General features: G+C 35.9%; 1 protein-coding gene across 1 annotated transcript; it reads right to left on the bottom strand.

The window, feature by feature from the left end:
* Positions 1–26663, bottom strand: LOC103720774 (probable transcriptional regulator SLK2). Its single transcript, XM_039115613.1, has 10 exons — positions 26434–26663; positions 24934–25937; positions 24691–24822; positions 21487–21535; positions 16161–16375; positions 15935–16003; positions 9910–10010; positions 5876–5969; positions 5695–5764; positions 1–1249 (listed from the first exon to the last, which is right to left on the bottom strand). The coding sequence occupies exons 2-10, from the start codon at positions 25648–25650 to the stop codon at positions 390–392; spliced, it is 2307 nt and encodes a 768-aa protein (XP_038971541.1). The 5' UTR covers positions 25651–25937; positions 26434–26663; the 3' UTR covers positions 1–389.
* Between the last annotated feature and the right edge of the window lie 1001 nt (positions 26664–27664).

Raw genomic sequence — 27664 nt, 5'->3', positions numbered from 1 at the left:
TAACCATTAACATCAGCATCAATGAATTTCGATAAAATCAAGTTACAAGCCTGATGACAATAAGATTATCCACAGTGAGATGACAGGAACATATGAAACTACAAACTTTAGAGGAGTAACTTTGCAATTAGCCATAACTCAAGATATTTTTACACAAATAGCCTACAAGACTTTGAAAAACCACCACATTGAAACTGTCCCTGCAGGTGTGATGGATGCAGTTTGAAATGAAGCTCAAAACTGCCAACTTAGATAACTTTTAGATGTATCAGTCTCATGACATAATTGAAAGGGGAATCACTATATCTAAGCTACCATACAATAGTCTTTTAAGCTTACTAAATCATCAACCACCTAAATATTTCCGAACATTCCATCCATATCCTACATCACCAAGGCTCACCATTAAATATCCCACTCTCTGCAAATTCTTCAGCAATTTGATCCAGCTCTGGCAGATCTATGCTCTGAGGCAAGTCTGGTCTTGATTTCAGGCTGTTGCCAATCATAGCAGGACTGCCGGCAACAGATTTGAAACTGTTTCTCCAGCTCGGTACTGGTCTCAAGGCATTATTGGACATTTTGGCAGGGGCACTCCCCAACCCTATTCCATTTTTGACTGACCCGCTGCTCATCCTGACCGGCAGACCTCCTGTGCCACCAATGCTACTGCCAAAACCTTCTCCAGTCAGCATGTTTCCATTTGCATCAGGGACACTAGAAGCCTGTTGTGGAGCTCCTCTGCTATTAATCACCTCTTGCAACAACTGCTGAATTACATGTTGCTGCAAGTGCTCGTTCACCTGTGAAGGCTGTAGATTACTCTGCTGGTACAAGGTACCACTCAACACAGATTGCTGTTGATGTGAACCAGGTAAACCAGTCACAGATGTGTTTGTCAGAAGCGAGGAAACAGGGCCCTGAAATTGCCCAGACTTTGCATGGTTGGGGCCACTTATGGTACCAGATGCTTCTTGCTGAAATACATTTTGATTTGTGTTTACAGGGTTCTTCAGTAAGTTCTGATAGTTATTCACTGCCACAGCACTCTGCGGGCCATCACTAAGGACTTGGCTAGCTGCAAGGTTATTGCCCATGTTGCTGCTTATCCCGGGATGAATGCCCATGGTTTTATTTAGGGCAGTCTGATCAGTTGGCAGACCATGAGCAGTCATCAGTTGCTTCTGTTCCTGCATCTTATGGTTCTGTAGCTTCACAACAGCATGTTGAGGATAATTCTTCAAGCTCTCTGCAAATAGAACTCCTCAATCATTAAGCTATTTTCTTGATTTGAAAGACTTATAAAAAAAGGAGTGCAGTTCATTAAAACTGTAAATTAATATTGGAATCCCCAGGATTAGATATGCTTTATGATTTGGAGAGTCGACAAATAAAAACCAGAACAAGTGTTGAAAGTTTTCACATGTAAAATGTAATATCCAGGCTCATTACTGAACATATATCAATGTGCCAGAACTGTATTGATAACTTCAGAATCCAGTATACTTCAGAACTGAAGGTAGGTTATAAATTCCTTACCAAGCATCACCAAATAGGGACATGCTTTGGTGTCAAACAGTTGCACGGAGCACCATATGTAATTACTAAGTTATGAAGGAGAGAGACATCATTAAATGACAAGACCATATGGTGTAGACATCTTCCCCAGTCTCCAATCATTTAAGCATTTAAACATAACTCATAATCTCTACTATGGTAATGCAGATCTCTCTCGCCACCCCCCCCCCTTCTTTTCTTCCTCTGCAGGTCATCTCATCCCTAATAAATACACGACTCCAGGTTCATCTCTCTCTCTCTCTCTCCCCCCCCTCCCCCCCCCCCCCCCCCCCCAAACTGCCAGAGAGAAAAAAAAAAAAAAGGAAGCAAACCAGTCCAAAATGGAAGCGCATTTATCAACAGTTATATAAAATAGTAAAAAAATATAAGCAAATAGATGGTCCCAGCCATTCATGCTTCTTTCATGTGCATCACATGTACCTGAATAACAACTGGGTGACATTGTAATGTAGGGCATGTGCCTTAATTTTGTTCAGCCAACAAAAACCCATTGAAATTTCAGATATAACTTTGCTGCATACAACACGCACTTTGTTCATATCCCAGAATTCTACTGACATCTTAGATTGTTATGAAGAGATGAAGGGAACCAGCATAACTAGAGTAACAGCACTGGAATAAAAGCTATTACTTCAATTCTTTTATACTTACATAAATTCTAGGTTAGATTTTACAATAGACATTTCACATGGAAAGATATCTATATAGGTTAAGTCCTCTATAAGAAAGAAAAGGAAGCATAGCTGACACTCTCATTAAAGTATGAGAACTTCAGCTAAAAATTACTTAACCATCAGTTTTAAAGACTCAGATATCTCAAACAAGAACCTAGCTTATTCCATGCTAATCAAGTGAGAGGAAAGGAAATCATTTAAATATATTCAGTGAATGATGGGAAAGGAAGAAAAAGTTATACTCTTGGAGATAAACAGCAAGAGATGAGCTTCAAAGGAAGTCTATTAGGGGTAATTTAGATTTTCCATTTCAATAATTTGATATCTATTAAATTTTAGTACAGGTTTGTCATGTGACTTGCAACATGCTTGTTACTTTGCATGCATTTTGTTTAGATAAGTGGTTCATATGATAACTTTGAGCTTTGGAGTAAGGTTGAGTGAGTCTGAAGACATGAGCCATAATGGATGTACTCATCAACCATACACTCACTGTTAACATGATTAGAAATCCCTTCTATCTTCCTCTTAAAAGCCTAAAATACCCTCACTTCTTTTTGAACCAGAAAGTTCACATTTTCAGGCTTACTCAGACCTGAACCATCTACACATAACTGCTCAAGTCCCTTTTTAAAATTTATCTCTATACTTAATCCCTAAGGTCACATCCTAAAGACTAAATGTGAAAGAGAAACAGTTTTTCCTGCTTTACTCTTCATTACACCCTTAGTATCATGCTGTGCTTCATTTTCTGTTAGAACAAACTCTGCAGTCTTTTTACAGGACTAGTAAAAAAAATCACACTATACTTGTTCTGAAATTCACTCTTTTAAGTTTCCATTACAACATTTTCAGCTCCTAATAATCAGAAAATTACTTCAACCTATCAGGTTTATGTGCAATATGTTTCCCAAAAAAAATCCCTAACGTCTCTTGGCATTCTTGACCATCCATAACCAATTTGTCTCAATTATCTGTCCACAGTTTATGAACCACAGTCAATCCAAAGCCCTGTCCACTCCATCTCGCAAGGCATACAACATCTATCAACATTAGAAGAAAGCATAGGTACAAGTGCTACATATTCTTAAGAAATCATGCACTCTTAAGCAAGAAAAGCAATCCATTTCTCATCAACTCAGGATCTAAATTATAGGAAAAACTCAGGAGCATCTTATGTTTAGCTATGTCCATTAACTCTTCTGATCTCCCTCCCTTCTTTTGTGCAGTATCACCTGGAACATGGCATCAGTGCCAAGTGTTGGAAACAGAAGCCTCCAAAAATCTATGCACATGAACACAGGATATACACAAACTTACAGGCACCCCCACACACATATTATGTATGCATATATGTAATGTAGAACCACCATTTGATGCTACCCAAAAAAGAGAAACTGAAAAGGAGAAGAAGAGAGAGATATGGTCTAACAAAGAAAGTAACAGAATGGCCATGAGTTTGCAAGCTGAAATAAGATCCTGTAGGTAACATTTAAAGATGCTTTAAGATACTTAAGTTGATAGACAACTATGACACCTTTATATAAAAATCATAATGACACTTAAAATGTCCAATACTGAAAGTACCCTGCATGACACTCCAAAGAAAGTGTCTAGCATTAGCACATTTTGCTGATGTGATGCAGCAATCATGGAAGATCAGCTGCTAAGCCCAGGCACAATGACTGCAGAAATCAGCTCCAAGAACAATCAGATTGCTTTTCAGACCCACAAAGGGCTAAGACTGTGAGGTTTCATGGCAATCGAGGCATCTTAGGGCCTCATCCTGTTGAAATGGATAAGCATAAAAGAGTTACAAACATATCCTCCAATGGCCACAAAAATGTCGCTGACTGATTTTTATTTTTGTTTAATAGTGTCTTCAAATTAAGTTTGATAACAAGAGGTTCATTGACATTCATTTTACTGTCGCATGAACAGTATATGCTACAGTTGCCAGACCTTTTAAGAGTTCTAATCAGAGTTGCTGGGATTGTGTTTCTAGAAGACAAACAAGCTAGAAACTTTTTAGGCAATTGGTTAGGAAATAAAGAGAGCTTTTGGCCAAGGTTCGGCCCTCTCCTTTCGCTCTTTCTTGCTGCTTATTCTTCTCATCTCTCTCGATATTCTCCTGCTTTAGATCATGAATTTGCTGCCCATATCTACTTTTCTATGAATCTGCCTTATTTATACAACAGTTTATCTATAGAAGCTTTTAAGGTTCAAGTCGCTTGCAATATCACTTGGGGATCAATTTTAAACATCAAAGCATCATCAAATCTTGTTTATTTTCCTCTTCTCCCTAAAGATTTGACATCAGGACACCATTCACAATATTCTGCACACAGCCAGCCTGCAAACAGTGAGTCTTGACTTCCAGCTGGCACCTTGTTTCAATTCCTTGTTATTATCCTTTATTGCACATGTGATGGCTCATTTAGTTGATCTCTCAAGTCCATCTTACATGAAAAATTCCAATTCTATTATGGAACTTTGCAGATTATTTCACTATTAAATTTTATTTAGGACTCATTGCACATGTAATTAGCTCAGACATTCAATCAATGGATTGCCATAAAACTTCTATTAGGGGTTTCAAGAATCAAGCTAGATTCCTCTAATAATTATTGCAGGCTTTAACTCAGCTTTTATCCAAAAAAAAACTTTAATTTGATGCTGTCTGTCCTAGGATTTCTCCACTTTTAGGTCCTCCGTGTATTGCAGGTCTTTCCTATCAGGTCCTGCATCACGATGCCAGCAGGACACTTCGAGGAGAATTCTCCACCAGTGTTGTGACATGTCCTGTCCTACGATCCCCACGTGCTATAAAGCACTGACAAGTCTAGAAGCGTAAAAAATGGAGTCTCAAATTAACACAACTTTTCTGACTGTTTCAACTAAATAATAAGGTGCTCCTCACAGAAGCCATCTTTGTATGCTGCATGTTTGATCATCTCAAGGACATAATAGGAAATGTTTGTATGCTGCACGTTTCATTATTTATTATATTAACATTCCCTGTCGAATTCACATGTCTTTTCAAACTTTACGATATGCCAGGTATGGTACAGTAATGATTGGTATGACGGCAAACATTGGTCCAGAAAATAGGAAAAAAAATCATAACTTAAAAAAATTGACACCTAAAATCCTATCTCATAAGCCTGTGGTTTATGTCAATGTTCTAGATCTTTGACACATGCTGGGAGAACATAATACTGATGATCCATTATTCACCAGCAAAATAATAAACTTTAAAGAGGATTCACTCATGATAATTTAACATGAGGCTTATCTTATGTCACAAACTACACATTACTGTTCAGAAAGCAAGTTTCATCCAAGAAATTGGACAGCTGAAATAGCACTGGAAACATATTACATGAAGCAAAGCTAAGAAAACAATCCCAAACTTCTTATGTCAAATTTGTAAGGATCATACCTATGGGTCCAATCTTGTGCTCCTGGCTAAAATCGATTAAGTCTTTCATGCTATTTACCACCTCAGATATCTGTAACAGTGGGCACAAGTAAAATAAATAAATATGCATGCATGTCAACATATTGGACCATAATGTATTTCTTGATAATGAAACAAACTGCCAGAACTACATGTTCCCTACCTGCAAGCTTCGCACATATCTTTTTGAAAATCCTAAATCATTTAAGGACTGCAATTCCAGCTTTTTTGCCAGCTGACAAGCTGTTTGAACAATTCTACAAAAAAAAAAAAGGGTCAGAAGAGGAAGCCCACACATGCAACTCAGAATAATCATTGCCCAACCATGAAAATGATTCTAGAGATAATATATCATGTGAGGAAAAAAAAGCATTAAAAAAAATTGTATAATGTTCATCTGCTAATGTAATAAATTGAACGAGCACAAGTTACAATTGTAATGAGAAAGTGTTAAGAGGCAATAACATATTTTACTGATATGTGACCAATTCTTTATTTGAATCTCTCTTGCTGCTGAAACTATGAATCAATCACAAGTATATTTTAAACCAGCACATAACTCGTGCGATACGCAGGGCACAATTTTTTTTAATCTTTTTTTAAATTGTTATTTAAATGTAATATAGCAGTGTAACAAATTAAATTTAAAATATTATGTAGGTCTGCGAAAACCATCATGGTGCTATCACAACAGTGTAACGGCTGTTAGAAAACATGTTATTTTGAGAAATAAAGAACCCTATTAAATAAGAGCCCTACTTATAACTGATAAACGAAGCCTCATTGAGTATTAATGCTGATTGTTATCAGTATACTAATATTGATTACACATTAAGCTCATTGAGTATATCACAAAATCTATATCATAATATAGACATGACAATGACAATATAATATGCTATTTTCTTTCATTAAGTGTTTTTCTACCAATAATTAATGTTATTAATATTATTGTACATTAAGCTTTGTTCTTGTTTCATGCTATTTATCATAAAAATTTGATAATAATATTATGATATACTATCACTATACAACATTCTAATAATATATGTCGATATAGTAAAACAATATATTATTATAAAAAATAATAAGATCATCTTATAATAAGAAATAGAAAGTATTGCATTTAGGAGATATTTATATGCAATGTAGTGGGGTCATTAGTGATTGTATTTTCACTTGTAAGTAAGATCATAATCATAAAAATGCAATAGAAATTAATAAAATAATAGCATAATCTCATGAGCAGCGCAGGATATAGGCAGGTATAGTACTAATAAAAAATGTTTCATATTAATATTAGCATACATTAAGCAAATATGGTTATTAATAATGTCATTAATTTCTATATTAATTTAATAATACTAATGAAAGTTCCTTATTTAATATGGTTTAATAAGTTAATAAGCTTCTTATTAATGATACTACATTGTTATATTTTGATAAGGAATTGTATTATATAAGAGCCCTATTATCCAAATAAAGAGCTTTATTAACAATGTCATTAATATGGGCATCCACATGGAGAATAGAGAGCTCTGTACAAGCAAAGCCTCTCTTTTAGTATGTATATATTAGACATCTTTATTTTTGTCTATCATCTAAGAACATCCTTAACCATGCTTTACAAATACAACTAAAGCGCCTCTAGTTATATAACATTCTTAATATTGTTTATAATTTGTAGGCATGTGGTTACCACATAACAATTTCAAAATAGTGCGTTCTTTCTATGTGTTTATAAAACTACAATCCTATATTCAAATGATACAAATTCTCAAGCATATGATTTAACAAATTTTCCTGTAATTTCTATCTATTAAACATCAAAACTATCAAAAAGATATTACAAGTAGACTTGCCAATTATTAGGCTGAACTCTTAGTATTGCATGAAGATTATTCCACTACTAGAAGCTAGGTAGGGTAGTTGAAATGAGATTGGATGGAGATAACAATGAACTCTATCAAAAACAAATCTAAGTGGCGGATAGGCGCAGTAGCATGATCAAGGATGGGCTCAACATCATGCTATAGTGATCTCTGCTTTTGAAGTTTTGCCTACCTAAATAATGGACTTAGTGAAGCAAATAAGACTCTTTAGGATTATTTTTTAGGCCTTGGGAGGGATGCCTTCTAGGCATTATATGGACTTGAATGAATCTTAAGACCTTAATTGTTCATCATAAGGTTTATCTTCAATCATGTCCCCTGAGGCTAAATGTCCCACTAAGGACCTGTTTGGGAAAATCCAGCCAGATCCGGCAAGTCGGGCTGGATAGAGGGAAGAGGGAGAGTGCGGGAGGGGGAGCGAAGTGTGGGGAGGCAGCGTGTTCTAAACCCCATGGGAAGGAAAACGAGACCTTGTAAAGTCTTTATTTTCTCTTTCCTAGAGGATACAGGTTGGAGGCAGGGGGGTTGATGTGGGCCAGGCCAAAATGGTTGTCCAATCCATGATCCAGCAGATGGTCGGGCTATTCCCCCTGGTTACTGAAATAGGCCCTAAAAGAAATTTTTAATGCTTGTGAAGCAAGTCCAGTTCTAATATGGCAGTCATTTGGCTTCAGCTAAACTAAAAGGAAAAATACCATGCCAAAATAAACAAAAATAAACTAAGATGCATTCAATATTTGGTGTTTTCCATGCTTGTTAAGATAAGCAATCAAAAAAAAAGTCCATGAACATTTTTACATGGTGAATTACCAAAAAGAAGTGCACAAGCAAGGATTAAATACTCGCCCACCATTTGTACTACCCATACCAGCCATAAATGATACCCATATCTCCTTGAACAGAATCATGGGCAAACTTGCCTGAACCAGCTTATGCCAACCACTTAGCACTTGGTATCAGGCATTAAGGTATTTATACACCCAATTTTTCTGTTTTGATATTGGTTCGTACATTTTGTGGGTATAGACTAGGTTTGCCGTACAGATACCGGACCCCGTACCAGTGTCACACTATCATAGTGTCGGTATCGGACTGATGCGGTACACAGTACACACACCGGTACCGAACTGATATGGTACGCACCGCTACCGTATGGTACGGTACAGCATAGCAATGGGTATAGTACATACTAACATCTGTACTATACCAAACAATGAGCGCCAAAAAATAGCAACCACATTATATTGGGTATGTCAGTACAACTGATTTTAGACATTTACCATTTAATAGAGCAACAAAAGGTCCATTTAAATTACTCAAAACATTACTTATGCAACTTTACTGATGCTATGTTCCTTTTGTTCTTTGCTCCATATGAATGTGCAGCCAATCCCAATAAGAATATATTAGTAAATAATATTAACGTTAATTTACAAATTAATTACTTTATCATTCAAATGCTTACTTATGTGCTTTTGATTCTATTATTTTCTGGGAATATTGCTTCACCATTCATGCATGTAAATCCACTTCTCCTCACTTCCACTTGATGCAGTTCAACTATATGCAGTGCAAGCCAGAACCGATGTAAATTTAAATCAGTCACATTTAATAATGGGAATGCCACCACGAGGGTTCAAACTTCAAACCATAGACCTCTCACTAGTGGAGAGGAATGCCAAATGAGCTAGGGCTGGTTGACCATCACAAGTGCATCCGCAATTGTTGAATATATAAAAATGAACTTGAGCTATTCTTTCCATAAAGACTCTAGAACAGATACATAGATGCAGAATTGGATTATCACAAGTTCACAACAGTAGTCACAGAGTCCTCATGACAACTTTCTGAATTAATTCACAATGGTTTGTTAAGGAAACCACTAGACTATACAAACTTGGGGAGAAGGGAAAAAACCCAATAATTTAACAGTCTATGGTCCCAAAGAGACATTGTCTTGCATAAATTTCTGTTAAAATAATAAGAAAAATCAACTCGTCACCTGATTCAAGCAAAAATATCTGCTTTGTGTTTTCAAATACAAATAGGACGATAAACAGGAAAAGAGGGAAAATTATTTTTCTGCAAGTTATTTGTCACGTAAACATGGTAGCCAAATCACATGTTGCATAAACCGTTAACAAGATAGAAGTCATCCAGTCATTGAATTAGAGATGTATAAATAGGAAATTTCATTGCATAGATTCCATTCTAATGTGGAACTCGACATCTTAATCTACACAGAAATGAGAAAATTAAGTTCCATTTCAAAGATATTGCGCAAGCCATCAGTAAGTTCACCAACATGTTGCATGTGGCTTGTAAATCTTGGTGTGAGACTTCAGCAGAACCACTGTCAGCTACAGCAGTTGGATATTTCTGTGCAATGTGTAATAACTGGCTCACCTGGAAAAATAAAAATGTGTTGCTCAGCTCCAGAATATGAATAGGGCCAATGAATCTAGAGCAATTATGTAGCTTCATTCAGTTATATATCTATTAGACTATTTGAACAATTGAAAGCAATGGTGGAAGATGTCAGGCAAGGGTGCTTAGAAAGAAATTTAATTGGTTAGATATTGGTGCTAGTCAGCCGTTGAATCAACAAAAATCTAGAATGACAAATACTTTGGTAAATCTTCAAACACAATGGCCGAATATGAGAAATATTCCAATAAGCAGCTAAAGGACTGAACAAAACTGAAGCTTTAAGATCATATTAAATGAACAGATGATTGCTAGAAATCGAGTGCCAAGAGGACAAAAAATTTATTAACATTTACAGGCCTATCCTGATCCATACTTGCCTTTTCAAATACTAATATACCTTCATCCACCCAATATGGGCTGGACTCTTGCATTTAAGTAGACCAGTATCTGGTTTAGTTGGGACTTGGGACAAGGTTCGATCATTATACTACCAATATGACACGAACATCTGGATGCATCGCAGACTGAAAACATACGAACCACTATAGCATCCAATCTCATTTATATTTATCTGGTGTCACATATTTCTAACTTGTTAGACTGCAGAGACCATCCAGGTACTGCAGCAGCTAGGCTAGCCTTCATACAGTCCTAGCCAGACTAGAAATAGTCGAAAAGATGCAGAATAATTAGCTGGCTACTACATAAGTTCGTATAGTTATTTAGTCCCTTTTTTACCAATTTGGAGGATATCTTTACAGCAATACACAAGGTCAAATAAATGGCAATTTAACTACTTAAAAGTAAAACCTGATTGTGTGAAACATTTATGTATCCTTTTCTGGTTACTGCATTAAAGACTCAAAGTTTTAGCTCAAAGCAATCTTGATGTTAAGTTCTTAACTATATAATCAACCCATGATTCCTTTCGCTCTGCTGTAGTAGCAAACAACATTAGAACTATTACCACTCTGTTGCTGACAGAGAAACAACAGCAGAAGCTCGGATCTGTTTAACAGGGATAATCTGTTCTGTTTATCACAGCAAGCAAAAAACTCAACTGAGAAGAAGAAATAGTATGAGAACAAGAGGAATAAGAAGGAAGAAACAGGAGGGGCAAGAATTGATAGGATTAGCCAGTTAAATGTGGTATTTCTACTCTAAGCAGGACATTTTGGTAAGGAAATAAATCTAAGACAAATCAACGACTAAAACCTCTTGTTAACATAACCAATCAGCTATTCCTGCCACTTTTAGATATCCTAATATAGAAAATAGCTGTCTATTCCATCTAATAAGATCTGTTCGTGCTCTCCGTTTGGGAAATATCTCTGCATATTTCAAAAATACAAACAGGGCATCTTTTGGACCTAAATTCTGAAATAAAACAAACTCAAAATAAGGCTCTAAGAGGATTTAAATCAAGAAAAAAAATGCCATTCAAATCATTAAGTGCTTCATTCAGGCAGCCCTCTCTTGCACATAGCAGCACCAACCCTAGCAATTACACATAAGCTAAGACTGAAAACATAAGAATTTAACTTTCCATGCAAGCTTTATAAGAAAAAATGATAATGGAAAGGAACCTTGTGTTTAACTATGCCAATAAGCTTGTGAACCCATAATAGATCCCTCTTTGTAAGTTGAGCCCATCCATGTTAATATTCCAACAGTGAATATTTATAAATTTCTATAATAGATATAAAAATGACAGTTTCGGAATTAGGGAATATCCTCCCTTGATTCTGTCAGTTATTTTTCATATCAAAAACTCCCCATCACATTGTTATGACATATAACTTATTACCTCTTAGTAGTTCTGGATGTCAAGAAAAGAAAAACTATGGAAAGAATTTGGATTGATTTTGACCGACCTAATAAAAAATATGGAGTCTCCCAAGTTAAATCATATTTAGGATACTACTTTTTGAAACAAATTTTGGAAAAACATTCTGACAAAAAATATAAAAGATTCTCGAGTGCTTCTGAAAATGCAATTTGAAAAAACTAAGAAAACATTTTCCGAAAGCAAATCTTGTTTGCCGATAATTATTTTTAAAATATTATACTATTTACTTTAAATAAAATTTTTAGTTTATATATTAATATTTATTTTTAATTTTTTTCCTCAAAAGTTGCATTGCATGCACCTAGTTGCTAATATATTATAAAATGGGGAATAGATCAAATATATTCCATCTACCAAAATTTATTCCCATATTACCCTTATTTTCTCATCAAAAAATATTATGTAAATTTGTTCTAAAGGACAATTATGTAAATATTAAAAAAAATGCAATCCCCATTCTATCTCAAACTATAATCTGACTCAAAATTTTAAAAGGGAACCACTAAATCTCTCCCCATGACCACATGTATTTTACCTATAGCGGTCTGTTTGGATACACCAGGTTTCTATAGTATCACATGGAACTAGGCAGTTCATGGTTATTTGCAAATCACAAGAGGCTATGTTCCCAAGGACATGTTTGGATAGAATTTTAACGGATCCTAGTCCCCAAACAATCACCTATACCCGCGAAAAGAAAAACACTAATTTTGAACTTTTGTCCCATGCTTTGCTTGAGAAACCTCAGTCATGATCTTGCCTCACAAAAACTTGCCTCTCTCATTCTGTTTCTTATGATAGTAGCATCTTTTTTCACAGTCTTGGGCTTTTCCAGCCAACTGTTCTGCAACCCAAGCTCCAGCTTTTCCTTATTCCACAGATCTTGGTCTCTAACCCAATTACCCAAATTATTGACCAGGCTACCACCATCCCAGACTTGTTGTGTCCCTACCTTCAAGGCTACCATCACCATGTCCCCTTCTCTCTCTTCTTGTTTCGCATCCAACCAAATGCTAAACTCAATCCCAAACCCCCAATTGTCACTTCAGTAGAGACATGGAAATTGAAATCACAACTGTGTGTGAGAGAGAGAAGGGAGAATTTATCTTGTTTAATAAAACAATGATAGAAGTTTTCTTAATTTTCTTATTACTTGGGTACTTTTGGTTTCCTTGCAGCCAAACAGTAAATATCAGAAAATCCCAGAATAAATTTTGACAATACAATCCTATTGCAGCACCATTCCACTTCTACAGTTTTTTAGTTCTTTAGTAATTTTCCTCTAAACATCCAAACAGCCCATAAATCTCACTGACTTTCACATAACCATGGATTTTTTGGTCAGAGTCATTAAAGACTCAAAATTGGACTTGAATCTGCCCCCCGCCCCTCCACCATCCCCCAAATCTCAGGCTTCCTTTCTTTAGAAAATTTTCCCTAATTTCTCAGCCCATCCCCTTTCGCTGCCTTCATAGACCACCAATGTCTCAGACCTTCTCCATTGGCATCCCACTGCAGATGTTGTTTTTGATTTGTTTATATTCGCTTGAATATTTTATATTTTTTTTATTCATGTTTATATTTTTTTCATCTTATTTTTTATATTCTCATTTCATATTCTTTTGGTGCTTTTAGTTGATTCAGAGTTTAATGCACAGTTTTCTAAAATTCAATTTCGATTTTAAAATATATTTTTCAAATTCAATTTATTTTTATTCATGTTTGAATTTTTATCTAATATTTGTATTCTTAGTTCATTTTTTTTTGTAGCTTGATCTCCAGTTTTCTGCGCATTTTCCTGTTTTGTTTACTAATGTTTTTATTTGCATTTGCTTCTTAATTTTTGTATTTACATCTTTTTGAAGTTAATATATCTCAATGACATAATTGTGTTCTTATTTTTCATCACTCCTTTCTCAAATATACATTATACATACCCTGATTTTATCTGATTCAGCAATCTTATTTATTGGTTTATTTATTGTTTATGGTTTTTAATTCTTTCTGGTTTTTACCAACAATTTGTTATCAATATTTTATACATGATTTCTTATTTTATTTGTGTTTTTTATTTTCTATTTGTATTTTCAATTTACTTTTTTTTGTTTCTGTGTATACAATTTATTTCCTTTTTATATCGTATTTCTTATACAAATGGGATAGGGGACAAATCTTGGAAGGGTTGAACAATGAAAACCATATGGAATGAACGGGGGTACAGATATGGATGAATGTAAGAACCATGAAAAACAAACCTGTACAAAAGTGGACCTGAGGAAGTCTAAAAGTGGCATACGTATGGGATACAATGTCCAAGAATTCAAAATGATGGACAAACAGGTGGTCTGCAATGTCTGATAATTTTATTGAGATGACAAAAGTATCAAGGGTCGTACATAATTACTAGATATACTAGGAAAAAAAGAACTAGCAACAGAATATGGAAGTTCTTTGAAACAAAAGCCAGAAGGTGAACTTACCAGTACAGATAAGTTCTTAGGACAAGTTAATGTTAAGTGATCCAGGTCCACATACACCGACATACTAAAAGTTATACTTTTTGCATTAAAGAACAAATTAATTCACTTGCTCCAACTCACTGGCATGTTAATCACCCTTGACATATAACACAAGTTGGACCAAATACAATAGCAGCACAGAAATGCATTGAGGACTATGAAGGATGAGAAATAGTGAAGAAGGAAAATCACAGTTTTGTCAGATACTGAAAGAAAGCCAAGAATAACTACAATTAGGTTCATTGTGCTAAACTGGCACCAAATTACACTAGAGCATGTATATAATAAGAAATTCCACACTTTCATGTAGGAAGCAAGAATCCATTTTACTGAAATCATACAAAAGAGAACATTCTCACGATACTCTCATGCATGTTAAACTTCGAGACCGATTTTTAGCAGCACCAGAACAAGCCAAGAAAGTAATCTACGAATATTGAATATCTGTAATTTAGATTGGGGTAGGATAAAATAATTTTAAAATAATCAACATTTATGCTCAAGAAATTCCATGTATTATGGATAAAAGGACTCTCACTTGTATCTAGGCTCCTCATATAACCGTCAATACTTCCACTTATCGATAGCAAATCATAAGTGAAACTAAACAAACATAAGACCTACTACTTTGGCTTAATTATAGGCCCTTTAGAATAATATATCAAAAAAAAAATGAACATCACAAGCATATAATTGCATAAGAATTTTTGTGGGCCTTTGAGGGCATCATGGGCTTCATCTCTCTTGGGACTCCTTTTCTATGGCAGGTTATGCCACACATGCAGCATCTTAAGGCAGATGCCCTCAGTTAACGTTTAAAAGGCTAACTAAATACCAGTAAGAATAACGATGATCATGTGTGATGAACACTAGTACCTTAGGTCAGAGAACCTCCATATATTGGATCTCTCCTTAAAAGCTTCAAGGCTGCATTTGGTTTGGCATAAGTGGAATAAGGCCCCTGTTTATGCCACACATGCAGCATCTTAAGGCAGATGCCCTCAGTTAACGTTTAAAAGGCTAACTAAATACCAGTAAGAATAACGATGATCATGTGTGATGAACACTAGTACCTTAGGTCAGAGAACCTCCATATATTGGATCTCTCCTTAAAAGCTTCAAGGCTGCATTTGGTTTGGCATAAGTGGAATAAGGCCCCTGTTTAGCCCGCATTAACCCTCCAAACAATCTTTAGCAACCGATTTTGTTCCAAACACAAAGTATTTAAAAAAGATTGGCAGAGCTACTTGTTTTCTAACTTAATCCAGAACAAACTATTTCACCCTATAGGGCAGAGTAATTTCTTTCAAATTAAACTGGGTTTTGGAGCAACCCATTTACTCCAGGCAAACTTACTAATACTATCCCAGAAGGCCTGAGTATTCATCTGATATCAACAAAACATGATGTAGAATCCTATTAGGTTTATAGTGTAACTCGTCATGCTATAATTTTCTTATTTCGATATATTTATCGTAAACAAAAAGAGCATGCATGTAGATATCCATGTGCATACAAGTAAAAATAGATACCTGAGGTGCTAACAGTCTACGAGGGACATACTCTTCATGATGTCGTGCACAAAACTCCCAAAACAAAATCTGAAACACAGAATAACTGAAATAAGTTAAAAGCATATGCACTAATTACTACATAAATGTACAACATTGTAAAATCTAAGCCCATAGGCAACTTTGCAGTGCCCCGGGGGGGGGGGGGGGGGGGGGGGGGGGCAATGATATTAGTTTAGTTGCATACTTTTAATTCTGGTGTGAATATGATTCGTAGTTGTCCCTCATGAACAACACGTAGATGTTCATAAACACTCTCTTGAACAGCCTTTGCATATTCCAAGACCATTATTCCTGAAGACAACCGGCATTCATGGGGCATGTTGAGAAATAGTAGCTCATCAATAACCCCACAATCAAATTTAATTTGATAAAGCCTCGGAAGTATTTCGAAAGTTGCCTCTGTGGGAACCCCGCACAACAAACAAAAAGAATCATATCAGACAGAAGTAACATAAAATATCCATTAAAAGAAAAAAGAAACTAGAAGTTAAAAATCATAGAGAAGTGAGGGCAGAGATTAAAGCATGAACAGAACATTCTTTTGCAAATACTTCACAATCAGATGATTATATGAAATATAACACAATTTAGAAAAACCATTTTCTAATCTACTGGAAGCAAAGTTGTATGGATGTTGGTCAGTTTATACAAATATCTAAGATTTTGAATGTGCACATTTGCATTTTCTAGGATTTTTTTTTTTTTTGTAATTTATCGCTGCAAGCAATGCTTAAAGTCTCAATACTGAACTACAGGTAAATTATGCAGACAGCCACTGTTATAAAATTGCCTAGGTCCTAGGTGTTGACTCCTTTAAAGGCCTAGACAGAATGCCTGGGCGGGGGCGGGGGGACCAACCTAAGTAAATATATTACTAAAAACTTAATAATCGTTGTTATAGTTTATATAGAGCACACCAAAGTTCATCATATTAATAAACAGTAATGTTATCAATAATTTATGCAATAACAGAATCTATGATTTAATTATTTTAGTTTTCCTGATAGTTTTTTTCTATTAAGTGATTTGAAGTATTTAAAGCTACTTAAAAGCATAAAATGTTTGAGTATCACCTAATGTCGAAGCGAACACTTTAATAAATGGACACAACTTCTTTCTCTCTTGAAGGAAACACAAATCAATAAAGAAGGCACTCACCAAAGACAAAGATGGCCCCTAAGCTGCTAGCCACCCATCTAAGCGCTTGAATGACCGCCTTACCTGAAGGCCTAGAAAGCACCAGACTCCTAGGCAGTTCAGTTAGCCAAGTGCCTACAAGGGACTGCCTAGGCACCTTGGCAGCAGACTGTTACAACCTTGAGTTCAGAATGCTATCATACCAACCAATACATGGTAGTACATGCCTTAGGAGAAAAAAGGGGGGAGAGGGGGCACGCAAGGAGCATACCGAGCCCCATACCACTGCTGGTACTCTATCAGGTCAATACAATACACCCAGTATGATATGATACTTAAGATGTCGGTGGTAAGTGTCAACAAGAAAACAACCTATAGAAAGTAACACTGAAGTCTAGATTTAGAGAAATGAAAGAATGTAAAACTGACCACAGTGATGCAATTAATCTAGTAGTATGAGAAACAGAAAATGAAGTGTAGTTGAACAAATGTCATAATCAAAAATTGATGAAAGGGATACAAACAGATGGAAGAAACAGATAGATCACATACTATATAAAATTGCTGAATGAGAACTTTATATGTTTTCACAAGGATCTAAAGACATAGAAGAAAAAAATTCTAACATCAGACAAGAGAAAGTTCTTAGAAACATATCGTAGTTTGAACTTTGAAGTTTCAGCTGAAATGCCTCCTAAACTTTATTGGTGAAATGAGCCTCACATGAAACATCTTATATATATAGCAATGTGATATGCTTCGGCCATAACTTTCATAATATCATAAATCTCGGATGATCAAGACTTGCTCAAGATATAGCTAAGATTGTGAGCCTTGGCACAACGGTAAAGTTGCTCTATTGTAACCTCAAGATCATGGGTTCGAAATATGGAAACAGCCTCTCCACGTGAAGATAAGGTTGTATATATTTGACCCTCCCTAGACCCCGCAATGGTAGATGCCTCATGAACTAGGCGACACTTTTATAGCTTTCATCGGTTCATTCCAACAAACAAAACCACACAATAAGTCAATGCACAGTAAATATTTCGACATTTTTAAGTCAGAGAAATCAGGAAGTGATTCTTCACAAGAAATTCTGAAGTCCGGCAAAATATGTGATCTTAATAACTATTTGCATATGTAATCATCTGCAATACATGCATGTTGGTATATCAAAATCCTTTTAATTTTGGCCAAAAAATACAGAAAAATATCATATCACATTTCTTTTTCTGCTTTCATCTTAGTTCCTCTAATTTTGCAAGAATACAAAAGATTCCTCTACAAAATTGATTTTAAATATATTGAGGTATTTCACAGTTTTGGCTGTTATGATCCAGGTAACAGCCTACATTAATCAAAGGCCTCTGACTGAATATGCACATTAATCAAAGGCCTCTGGCTGAATGTGCACAAAAACTAAATCCCAAAACTTGAATTATACCATTTGCATAAATATGAGCCCTATAAGAACTACCGGGGGCCTACATGACGAATCCTTCTTTATAAATTCCTCTTTGGGGTTTTATCACTATAAAGTTCTTTCCTGCAGACTTTAATAAATCCTATGTTACATGGTCTTAATCGGTTGCAGGCATCTGTTTAAATATTGGATCCTACCAATATCTAAGAATTTCTTCTATGGACCTGAATGCAAGCATCATGAAAACCCATGCCTATGTGTTGGTAGCAAATACATACCTATAAACTAAAGCATCCAGGTAATATTAGCTTAAATCGTATATTAGGAGACAGGTACGATTAGGAGACAGGTATGGTGCCATGCCATATCGGTAAACCAAAAAAATATATTTTTTGTTTTTTTTCCTCAAGGTTTGGAAAATTTATTTATTTATGAGTGGAAAATAGGGTCTTATAAGTTCATTCTTGATGTTTAAATATAATATACTTCAATTTTTTTGTGATATGTCTAACTATATAATACATGTTAAATTAAACAAGTATAACATTAAAAATGTAAGATACTTATATTAAGAAATGGAAAATCTAGCATACATGCATCTATTCAATTCCAAGTAATCTAGGAATTACCTTAAAACTAGATTTTACTCGAAAAGCAATTAATATGCCAAAAATTAATCAAATTGATATCAATAGGCAGCAAATAACATGCTAGACTCCAAGCATGATATTAATTTTTGGAATGTAACATCTTTAGTTTTTCTATTAATTTTTTATCTAGCAATATATTTTTAATAAAAATAAAAAAAGTATCAAAAAAACAAAAAGTTATACCATTAAGTAGATCTAAGATCTATGGCATATCATGATATTAATTTTTGAATTCTAACATCTTTATTTTTTCTATTAATTTTTGGCATGATTTTTTCATATTTTTTCAATTTCTGCCCATTTATGGGATGCAACAACAACAACAAAAAAAATTGAAAAGGAAAATACTTGAATCGGAGGAATAACTCACCCTTCGACTCCCTCTCCTTCTCCTCTCCTTCTCCTCGCTTTCTCCTCTCTTTGTCCTCCCTTAACTTGAAGTAGAGGAAGAATAGGGGGTTGAACCTTGAAACAAAGGAAGAAAAGAGGGTTGGATCTCTTTCTCCCCCAATCGTTAAGCCTGCAAACCAGTACAAATCCCTTATTGAGACTAACTGCCCTGAATCAGTAAGCATCGTTTCAAGCAAAATCCCATACCAAGACCACAAACCATCTCGATTCATGGTTGGTATGGTATGATATGGAACAAGCTGAGCGGTTCAGTACGGTATTGCATTCCATGCCTCAAAGATCTTAAATCCCTCTCCTAATGAACCTCCCAAACCCCTCTTTTGCTATCTTCTTATCATGCTTCGAACCCCTCAAACTCAGAAAACTTCCAATCAACGCAGCCTCCCACCCACCCCCTAACCCATAGCAAAATGAGCAAGATATAAATATATATTTAGAGAGAGAGAGAGAGAGAGAGAGAGAGGGCAAAGCTAATATATGAGCACTCACACAATAGTCCGAATAAGATCGGTCTAGATTGGATTACCGAGGGCCTGACATCGATGGCTCAAGCCATTAAATGTGATCTACTCTCTATAAGCTGCTTACGGTCAAAAAAAATGTAATTGGCAATCCGTATTCTAATGCATCGAGTGGTCTAAAATATGCATTGTTTGTGTTAATTAAACTGTTTATTTTTTACCATTGGATGCATAAGTGACATATATGCTAGGGATCTCCAAATCACATCATTTTTTTTTTTTGATAGTAAGCAGATTAGAGATAGAAGATCACATTCAATAGCTCAGATCATCAGTGCTAGGACCCCGCTCAGGACTAGAGAGAGGGGCATCCATCTACCTATGAGAAAGGATCACTATAGGCTGTGTGATGATCTGTGCATTTAAAATTGGCTTTTCTTCCCCCACTCCCACTTCTCCTTTTCTTTAATTTACTTACAAATTCTTCTTACGTCAATTTGGTACACAGATTAATAAGAAATGACATGTCCATATTGTCTACAAAATGAATTTCCCCCCATCAGTGAAACCATTGGACATCCTAAAACCTAGGTACGATATATTAATTTTATGCCTTTTCCTTTTTTATAGTAATCAACTACTTTGCATTTGATCCAAAAGCAAATGCCTCCACATTTTATCAATAATATATTTTGTATTACCTAAATTCTTTTTTAAAGCGCATCAATCTACAACTCAAAAGGACTTATTTCCCTACAAATCAACTTGAAGAATTACTCCTGCACAATATCTTAAAGTCATCTGTCATTTTATCATATTATAACTTCTGCAATTACAAAACCCTCAACTGTTAATTAGTATTTCATGATTCAAATAGAAGCGATTTTGATGAAGCACCTTAGGGAAGAACTATTCTAGAACTAGAAGCAAAGATAAAACACTCCCTTATATGAAAAAACTGAGAGATATCAAAAAGATATATCCACTTTAGAACCAAATATTTGGGTCGGAAGCAATGGTAAAGTAAGATTCATAAACCACAACCTGAAACAGACAGGTTGGTTAGTTGTTACTCATAAAATTTCCTGTTATATTCCCTTCTATCTGAATTTCAGGTGATAACATTAGACATAAACTTTAGTTTGTTTCAAATAAACAATGCTAAGTTTACATTTGCTACAACAGGAGTTTCACTATAAGCAAGCAATGGTACCATGTAACTTCTGAAGTCCAAGTGTTTATTGGTGCATAATAAAGTCACTAAAAGGAAACAAGCAACAACAGACATGCAAAAGCTAAGTATACAAATATGGACATGTATAGGAATTGAAAGAATTTCCATAATCACCAAGACAATGAAAATTCCAGTGTTACAATAAGGTAACTATCCTGCTAACAGAATTTAACAGTAATGAATCTACTAACCAAATCCTTTTCCTGCTCTAGAACCACAGATGTCACATTGCCATGCATCCTGCAACAAGTTTAATTATATAAGTTCATAAAACAGATAGATGGATATATCAGTATATATATAACAAGGATACTTTTAAGCACATCTACCTTGGAACATGATACTACTTCTTATTGAAACTTCATTTACAAACAAGGACAATGATGTAGTTCAAATCAAAGATAATCATAAAGTCGACGACAATGGTGGAAATCAAAGATTCAAATTCCAAGTGACAATGATCTAAATAATATGGTGGCTATATCATAGTTTTGGGTGAAATAAACATCACAATTATAGGATTGATATAATATTATACCTGAGTGAGTGGACAAGTAAAAACTCTTATTTCAGGTCGGAATTTTCTTCACAAGCCTTATTTTAGGTCTGCTTTAGATTAGGGTTGTTGGGAAATGGGTTAACATTCTGGCAAGAGTTTCCAAGGAAAGCTCCAGAGAAAACTTTGCAAAGTGCTCTTTAAAAATTTATGGAAACATCTACCAGAAGTTTATGGAAATGTAGGAATTTTAGAGATAAAAAGTCTGGAAGAATCGGGTTCCTAGTAGATAAGGAGTTTAATTTTGTTAATATCCTTGATAAAATCACCCGCCAATGTGGCATACCAAAGAAGGAATACACATAGAAAATACGAAACAAACAGAGATTTCCATATATGGTTTTTGGGTGACAAATTTATGGTTATCATTAAATCAACCCATGTTTGAGAAATTGATGATAATTCCATGAAAACCATTTTTTTTTTTTACTTATTTTTCCATAACTATTTTACATTTCTTTCATATCTTTTTAATATTCTTGCCTGTCTTAGAATAATGTTTCTCCTTTCCCAAATGAGATACTATTTTTTTTAACCATCATTTCAAGTTCCGCACTCTATTAATATTTCCCACATCAGTTACCCCTTATGGCAATTATGCTTTAGATTAGGCAAACTCTAGCTAACAGATCAGCGTAATTCTGTTGATGATAATTTACAGTTGAACTAGGATATCAAAATTACTTTCTTTTTTTGGCTTCACTGTGCAAAAAAATGAAAGCACAAGCTGACGAGTCTCACTAGTAGTCAAGAACTTGAGACAAAGGGCTTGAAGAGTCATCTTAACTATTGACACCCATTTCAGCCAGCTGGCTGATTAAAATGTTGTACCTTCCGAAACCCTAATTTCCATCAGAATTCCATCTTTGATGTAGGAAGGCGTTTCACAGGCTAAGTAAGAAATAATTGCAGATTTTATGAAGCAAAAGAAAACAGAAGAAATAAAGAAAGAGATAAGAGTCAAATGACATGGACCAATGTTTGACGTACTGCCAGTTTGAGGCGTATTTTTCAATCAATACCAAATCAGAACTGGCACAAAAACACTATTCAAGTCAGTAGAGGCCCCGTACTGGCCCGTACCCAACTGAACCATACTGTACCATCCGGCACTACCTAAAACTGGAGGGTGTACCACACCATACCTACACATACAGCCCAGTTTCGAGCCAGCTGGTGATAAAAAAGTGAGAAAAAGGAGTTAGGCAGTACCATGATTTAGAGTAGTTTTTCAAAAGCTAACACCATTTGGAACTGTTATTTTAATTTTGTATAAGACATAATTCAATCTTTTATGTCAATCTCCCCCTCCACCTGCATTTCACACGTACCTTTACCAGTCATACCACATGTTCTAGATGTTTCTTTAAGTCCAACATATGTGATGTTATGTCATAAATATGTAAACAAAACCATGACGAGCATTTAGATTAATATATCATTAAAAACATAGCATTAAAATATAAGAAAAAGAAAACAAAAAAAAAATGGATGCAAAAATAGACTCTACAGTGCACACTATACCAATCCTTGGACAGTACGATTTCAATACTAAATATAATTCAACTTTGCTTCTTATAAACTACATGATTTTCCATTCAACTTATTAATTTTTTCACAAATTATGCGAGAAATTTCGTCATTTATCACAACCAGTTTTTCGCCATGTAATCTCCCCAATCAGATCAGCATACTTCATGAAGCATGTAAACTTGAGAGCGTGAAAAGTTAAACATACTAGTAAAAAAGTCAAAAGCTTTTAATATATCAATGTCCGGCCTCACTGGCATATTTAGGCAAAGGAAATTTAAAAAAACTAGAAGTTCAAATATAAAAACAATGATCTACTAGGTCTGCGCAAACATAAAAATAATGACTTAATAGGTCTTCACCCAAAAAAGAAAGATTTTGCATTTTTCATAAACAGCATTGAATATAGAAACTCTTTCTTTCAAGAGTAATTATCTAGCACCACTTACAAAGGTAAGAGAAGACTCATTTTGTCTATTGGAAACACAGGAGAAATCACTCAAATAAAAGAAACATTGGATAAACTATAAGGAAAGGTGGGGAGGGGGCCGGGTCATCCCATGTCTCCATAGTCTTCCTCATTCTTTTGTTCTTAGCTTCCCATGCCTTGACTGCATCCATCTTTCTAACACCTCATGATCATCTAGGAATAAATCTGAGGACTGCTCCTTTTGCTAGTTGATAAGAAGGCAAGTTGCAAGGAATGACCATGTGTATTAAGTAATATTATAGCATTTTTCTAGATTCCAGGAGGGGCATGCTCAAGTTCCACTGCCCCCCCCACCCCAAAAACAAAAAAAAAGAAAAAGAAAATACCTGCCTGGTTCAACCCCTTGAATAGAAGAATAAAGTAAAGAAGATGGTCATAATTTATTGAAAGAGAAAAGCACAATGTTGTAGAAGATTATATGTGGCAAAAAAGAGGCCAGAGGACTCCAAGAAGTTGGCTGCATCAACCCTCCACCCTTTCCATATTCTTAAAGTTCTAAAATCCAATTCGCTCAAGTTCAAGCACACATCAGTAGAAAAATGAAGATATAGACAGCAAAATATCTTTTATAAAATGATGCCATACTTAGAACACACCATAGGCACATCTTGTAATATCATCATTTTTCAAACACATGCATTAGGAAGAAATGTGCGTGGATACTGGGCATGCATCAGTATGCATGTTCATGTGGCTGAGGGTTTCAGCTATATTTTGGCATGCAGGAAATATCAGGTGCAACAGGAATTGCAAGGATATGCATGAAGGCAGTAAAATAAGAAATATAAGAAACAATAGTTTGACAGCACAGACACTAACCATATTAGCTTGTGGGAAAACATCTAAGGCATGGTTGCTTATATTGTCATGCAATGACAAGCACCACCTTTTCTTAGCTCGTGGTGCAAAATACTCTGTCACAAATTTCTTCCAGTATTTTATAGAATTATCCTGCAATTAGAGCATATAATGTTAGACAAGCTTGCTGTGAGCATAACAGCATTAGGAATATCAACCCAACAAACATGTCACATTAGCAGTGCATATGAAAGAATAACTAACAGGCGGCCGATGACGCTGATGATACAAGTATTGCATAAGACGGCGAGCACATATCCCCTTCTCCAGGGGCGATTTTGCAGGGGTACTTGGCTGCATAGTCGGCTGTTGCATATAGTGTCTCAAGTGCTGTTGTTGTTGGTGGGCTATCTGGGCTCGCTGCATCTGTGGAAAGGATTGCAGCAATTGCTGCTGTTGAGCTTGATGCTGCGCTAGCCTCTGCTGTTGCATTAAAGCCTGTAGCTGCTGAGTCTGATGCCCCTGCAGCTGCAATGATTCATGCCTCTGCAGAAATTGCTGGATCGCCTGCTGCTGAGAAGCATTATCCGGCCCCATATCAAGCCGCGGTTTCTTTTGGGAATGTGATGAATCACCCAGCTCCTGTCCTGTCAGCTGTGATGTCGCACTGGAGGCCACTTGCTTCTGCACCTGGTCATGGTGCGGGCTCTGCTGCACAATGGAGGAGCCATCCATCACTGAGGAACCAGATATATTGTTGGATGAGAAGGACATGGGTGAGGCGGGCAGACGCATGTAGGACTCAGTGTTGATGCTGGTGCTTCGCTGTAGCTGAGGCCCTCCAGAGAGTGCTGAGTTGGCATCCGTAACCAGCGAGCTTGCACCAACACTGGGCCCAGAGGAGTTTGCAGCACTGCTGAGGACCCCACGGTTCATGTCCCCGGAGGCTGGACCGCGACCAGCTCGCCCAGTGCCTGGCATGGAGTTTGCTGGGGCTAGGCTCTGGCCGTCGCCTTGCAAGAAGATGCCAGAGGCCGAGAAAGAGTGGGACTGGCCTCCACCCCCAGCAACCAGTGACGGGGCCACCAAGCGGGTGGCTCCCAGCTGACTGCTGGAATCCAGGTAGCTATCCAGCACTAGGGCTTCCTAAGATAACCCCTCCACCGAAAGAATTCAAGCCCTAATCTAGGCGCACTCAATAAAATTGAAGTCTTTCCTCTGCCAATTGCTTCAGAAATTGAAGAAAGATCAACCCCGCACAAAATTAACTGCCAATGCCAATCAACCAAGAGGTGAACAAATGAAACAGTACCTGTAAATCTCTAGCAAGAAAAAAAATCGAATCCAAATCACCTCAAAAGCCGCTAAATCCAGCTAGTAGAAGGTGAAACGAGGCAAAATAACAATGACTAAAACGAACCTAAACAATTACATGAAGAAATCACCAAAAACAAGAAAGAAAAACCCTAATCTCCCTTCAATTCATATTCTTTACACAAATTAACAGAACCAATTATGTACGGTAGGGTTTTATCGAACAAAACAAAGTTCGTCGAACAAAATCCCTCAAATCACAATAATAAGAAGAAAGAGCAGCAATTAAATTATCTTCAATTTCAAAAACTCACAAAAACATCCAATGTATAACTCAAACAATCCAAGCGATCGCAGTTTTTACCGCTCGAGATGATCAAAACAGATATAAAAAAAAAGAAATCTCAAAGAATACATCTACAAAATTAAAAAACAAATTCCTATGCTTACCCTTCGAATTCGAGCCGGAATTAGCCACAAAAGAAGACCGAAAAGAGAAGAATTAGAGAACCTCGCGATCCCTTCTTCCGCTCTCCTTGGCCCCCTTTTCTCGCCGCACCACCGACGAGCTCGGACGCCCTTTATAAAGCGTGGGGGGCGATGAAGCGAGGAGGGGGGACGGGCTGACCGCCTGACCGGGCAGCAACGGCCCCCCGCCCACCGCCACCGGCTGTTACGGATCGCCCCATGCACACGTGTCCGGAATTCATGCCGTCAGCCCGCGATATCGAGATCGGTGACGTTCAAGCGACAAGCGCACACCATGGATTGGACACCTGGACTTTAATGACTGGATCATAGGCGGAAAAGCATCGGCTCCGTAACACCTGAGCACAGTATGATGTAGTGAAACAGTAGCTGAAGTGCGGGGACCACATTAGATGGGCCCGGCGGAGAAGTCGTAGGGTCCAAATCCGACACCCCGAGTTTACCACTTTTTAGTCACGTATATATCCTCCCGTGGAGTCGTAGTTTTATTTTTAAATATTTTTTTTACATAAACACCCTCCTAAATATCAAATTTTAGATAAATATTTTTTAAAAAAAATTGAATATATATATATATATCTTTGTAAAATATTTGTTTTACTATTCTATTTTTTTATCCTTAGATGTGCAAAAAAAAATATCGATATGGTGATCACGATTAAAAACAAAAAAATAATTTTAAAATTTTTTATTTAAATTAAAATAAATATAGTTTTCATTAACTGTGTTGGAAGGGGACATTTGTATAGAAATAATATTTTATAAGATGTAAATTTAATTTTTTAAAAAAAATATTAATGCGAAAAAAAACTTTTTTAAATATTAGGGGTTTAGATATCAGCTGTTTTATTTTATTATATGTACTGTCCTCCGGATATGCTTCGGAGGGACAGTTGGGGGATATATTAATTTATTTTGTTCAATAAACAATGGATTGTGTTAAAAAAGAGTGATAATAGACCTTTAAATAACTATTTTTTGTCCCTTCACATCATAGACAATTTTAATATTTAAAAACTAAACAGCTGCTTATAAAGCCTTTCCTTTTATTATTATTTTTTTGGGGGGGACCCGTTGGAATCTTCGGCTACGTAATGCAAGTATTAATTTGTTCCAGATTTAAAGCAGGTCATTAAAAAAAGGCATATGATGCTTTCATAGGGCATCATCAGGCAATAACTAAAAAATTCAG

Source organism: Phoenix dactylifera, chromosome 18 (assembly GCF_009389715.1).
Source record: "Phoenix dactylifera cultivar Barhee BC4 chromosome 18, palm_55x_up_171113_PBpolish2nd_filt_p, whole genome shotgun sequence".
In the NCBI taxonomy this organism is placed as follows: domain Eukaryota; kingdom Viridiplantae; phylum Streptophyta; class Magnoliopsida; order Arecales; family Arecaceae; genus Phoenix; species Phoenix dactylifera.
The sequence above is the reverse complement of the archived record's forward strand: the minus strand, read 5'-3'. Positions and strand labels throughout refer to the sequence as shown.

Excerpts from the sequence above, each read along its gene's own strand:
- LOC103720774 (XM_039115613.1), bottom strand. The coding sequence starts at position 25,650 with ATGCCAGGCACTGGGCGAGCTGGTCGCGGTCCAGCCTCCGGGGACATG. Across the intron at positions 21,536-24,690 it reads TTTTCCCACAAGCTAATATG|GATGCATGGCAATGTGACAT; the intron begins GTTAGTGTCTGT and ends AACTTGTTGCAG. Across the intron at positions 10,011-15,934 it reads GTAGACTGTTAGCACCTCAG|GTGAGCCAGTTATTACACAT; the intron begins GTATCTATTTTT and ends TTATTTTTCCAG.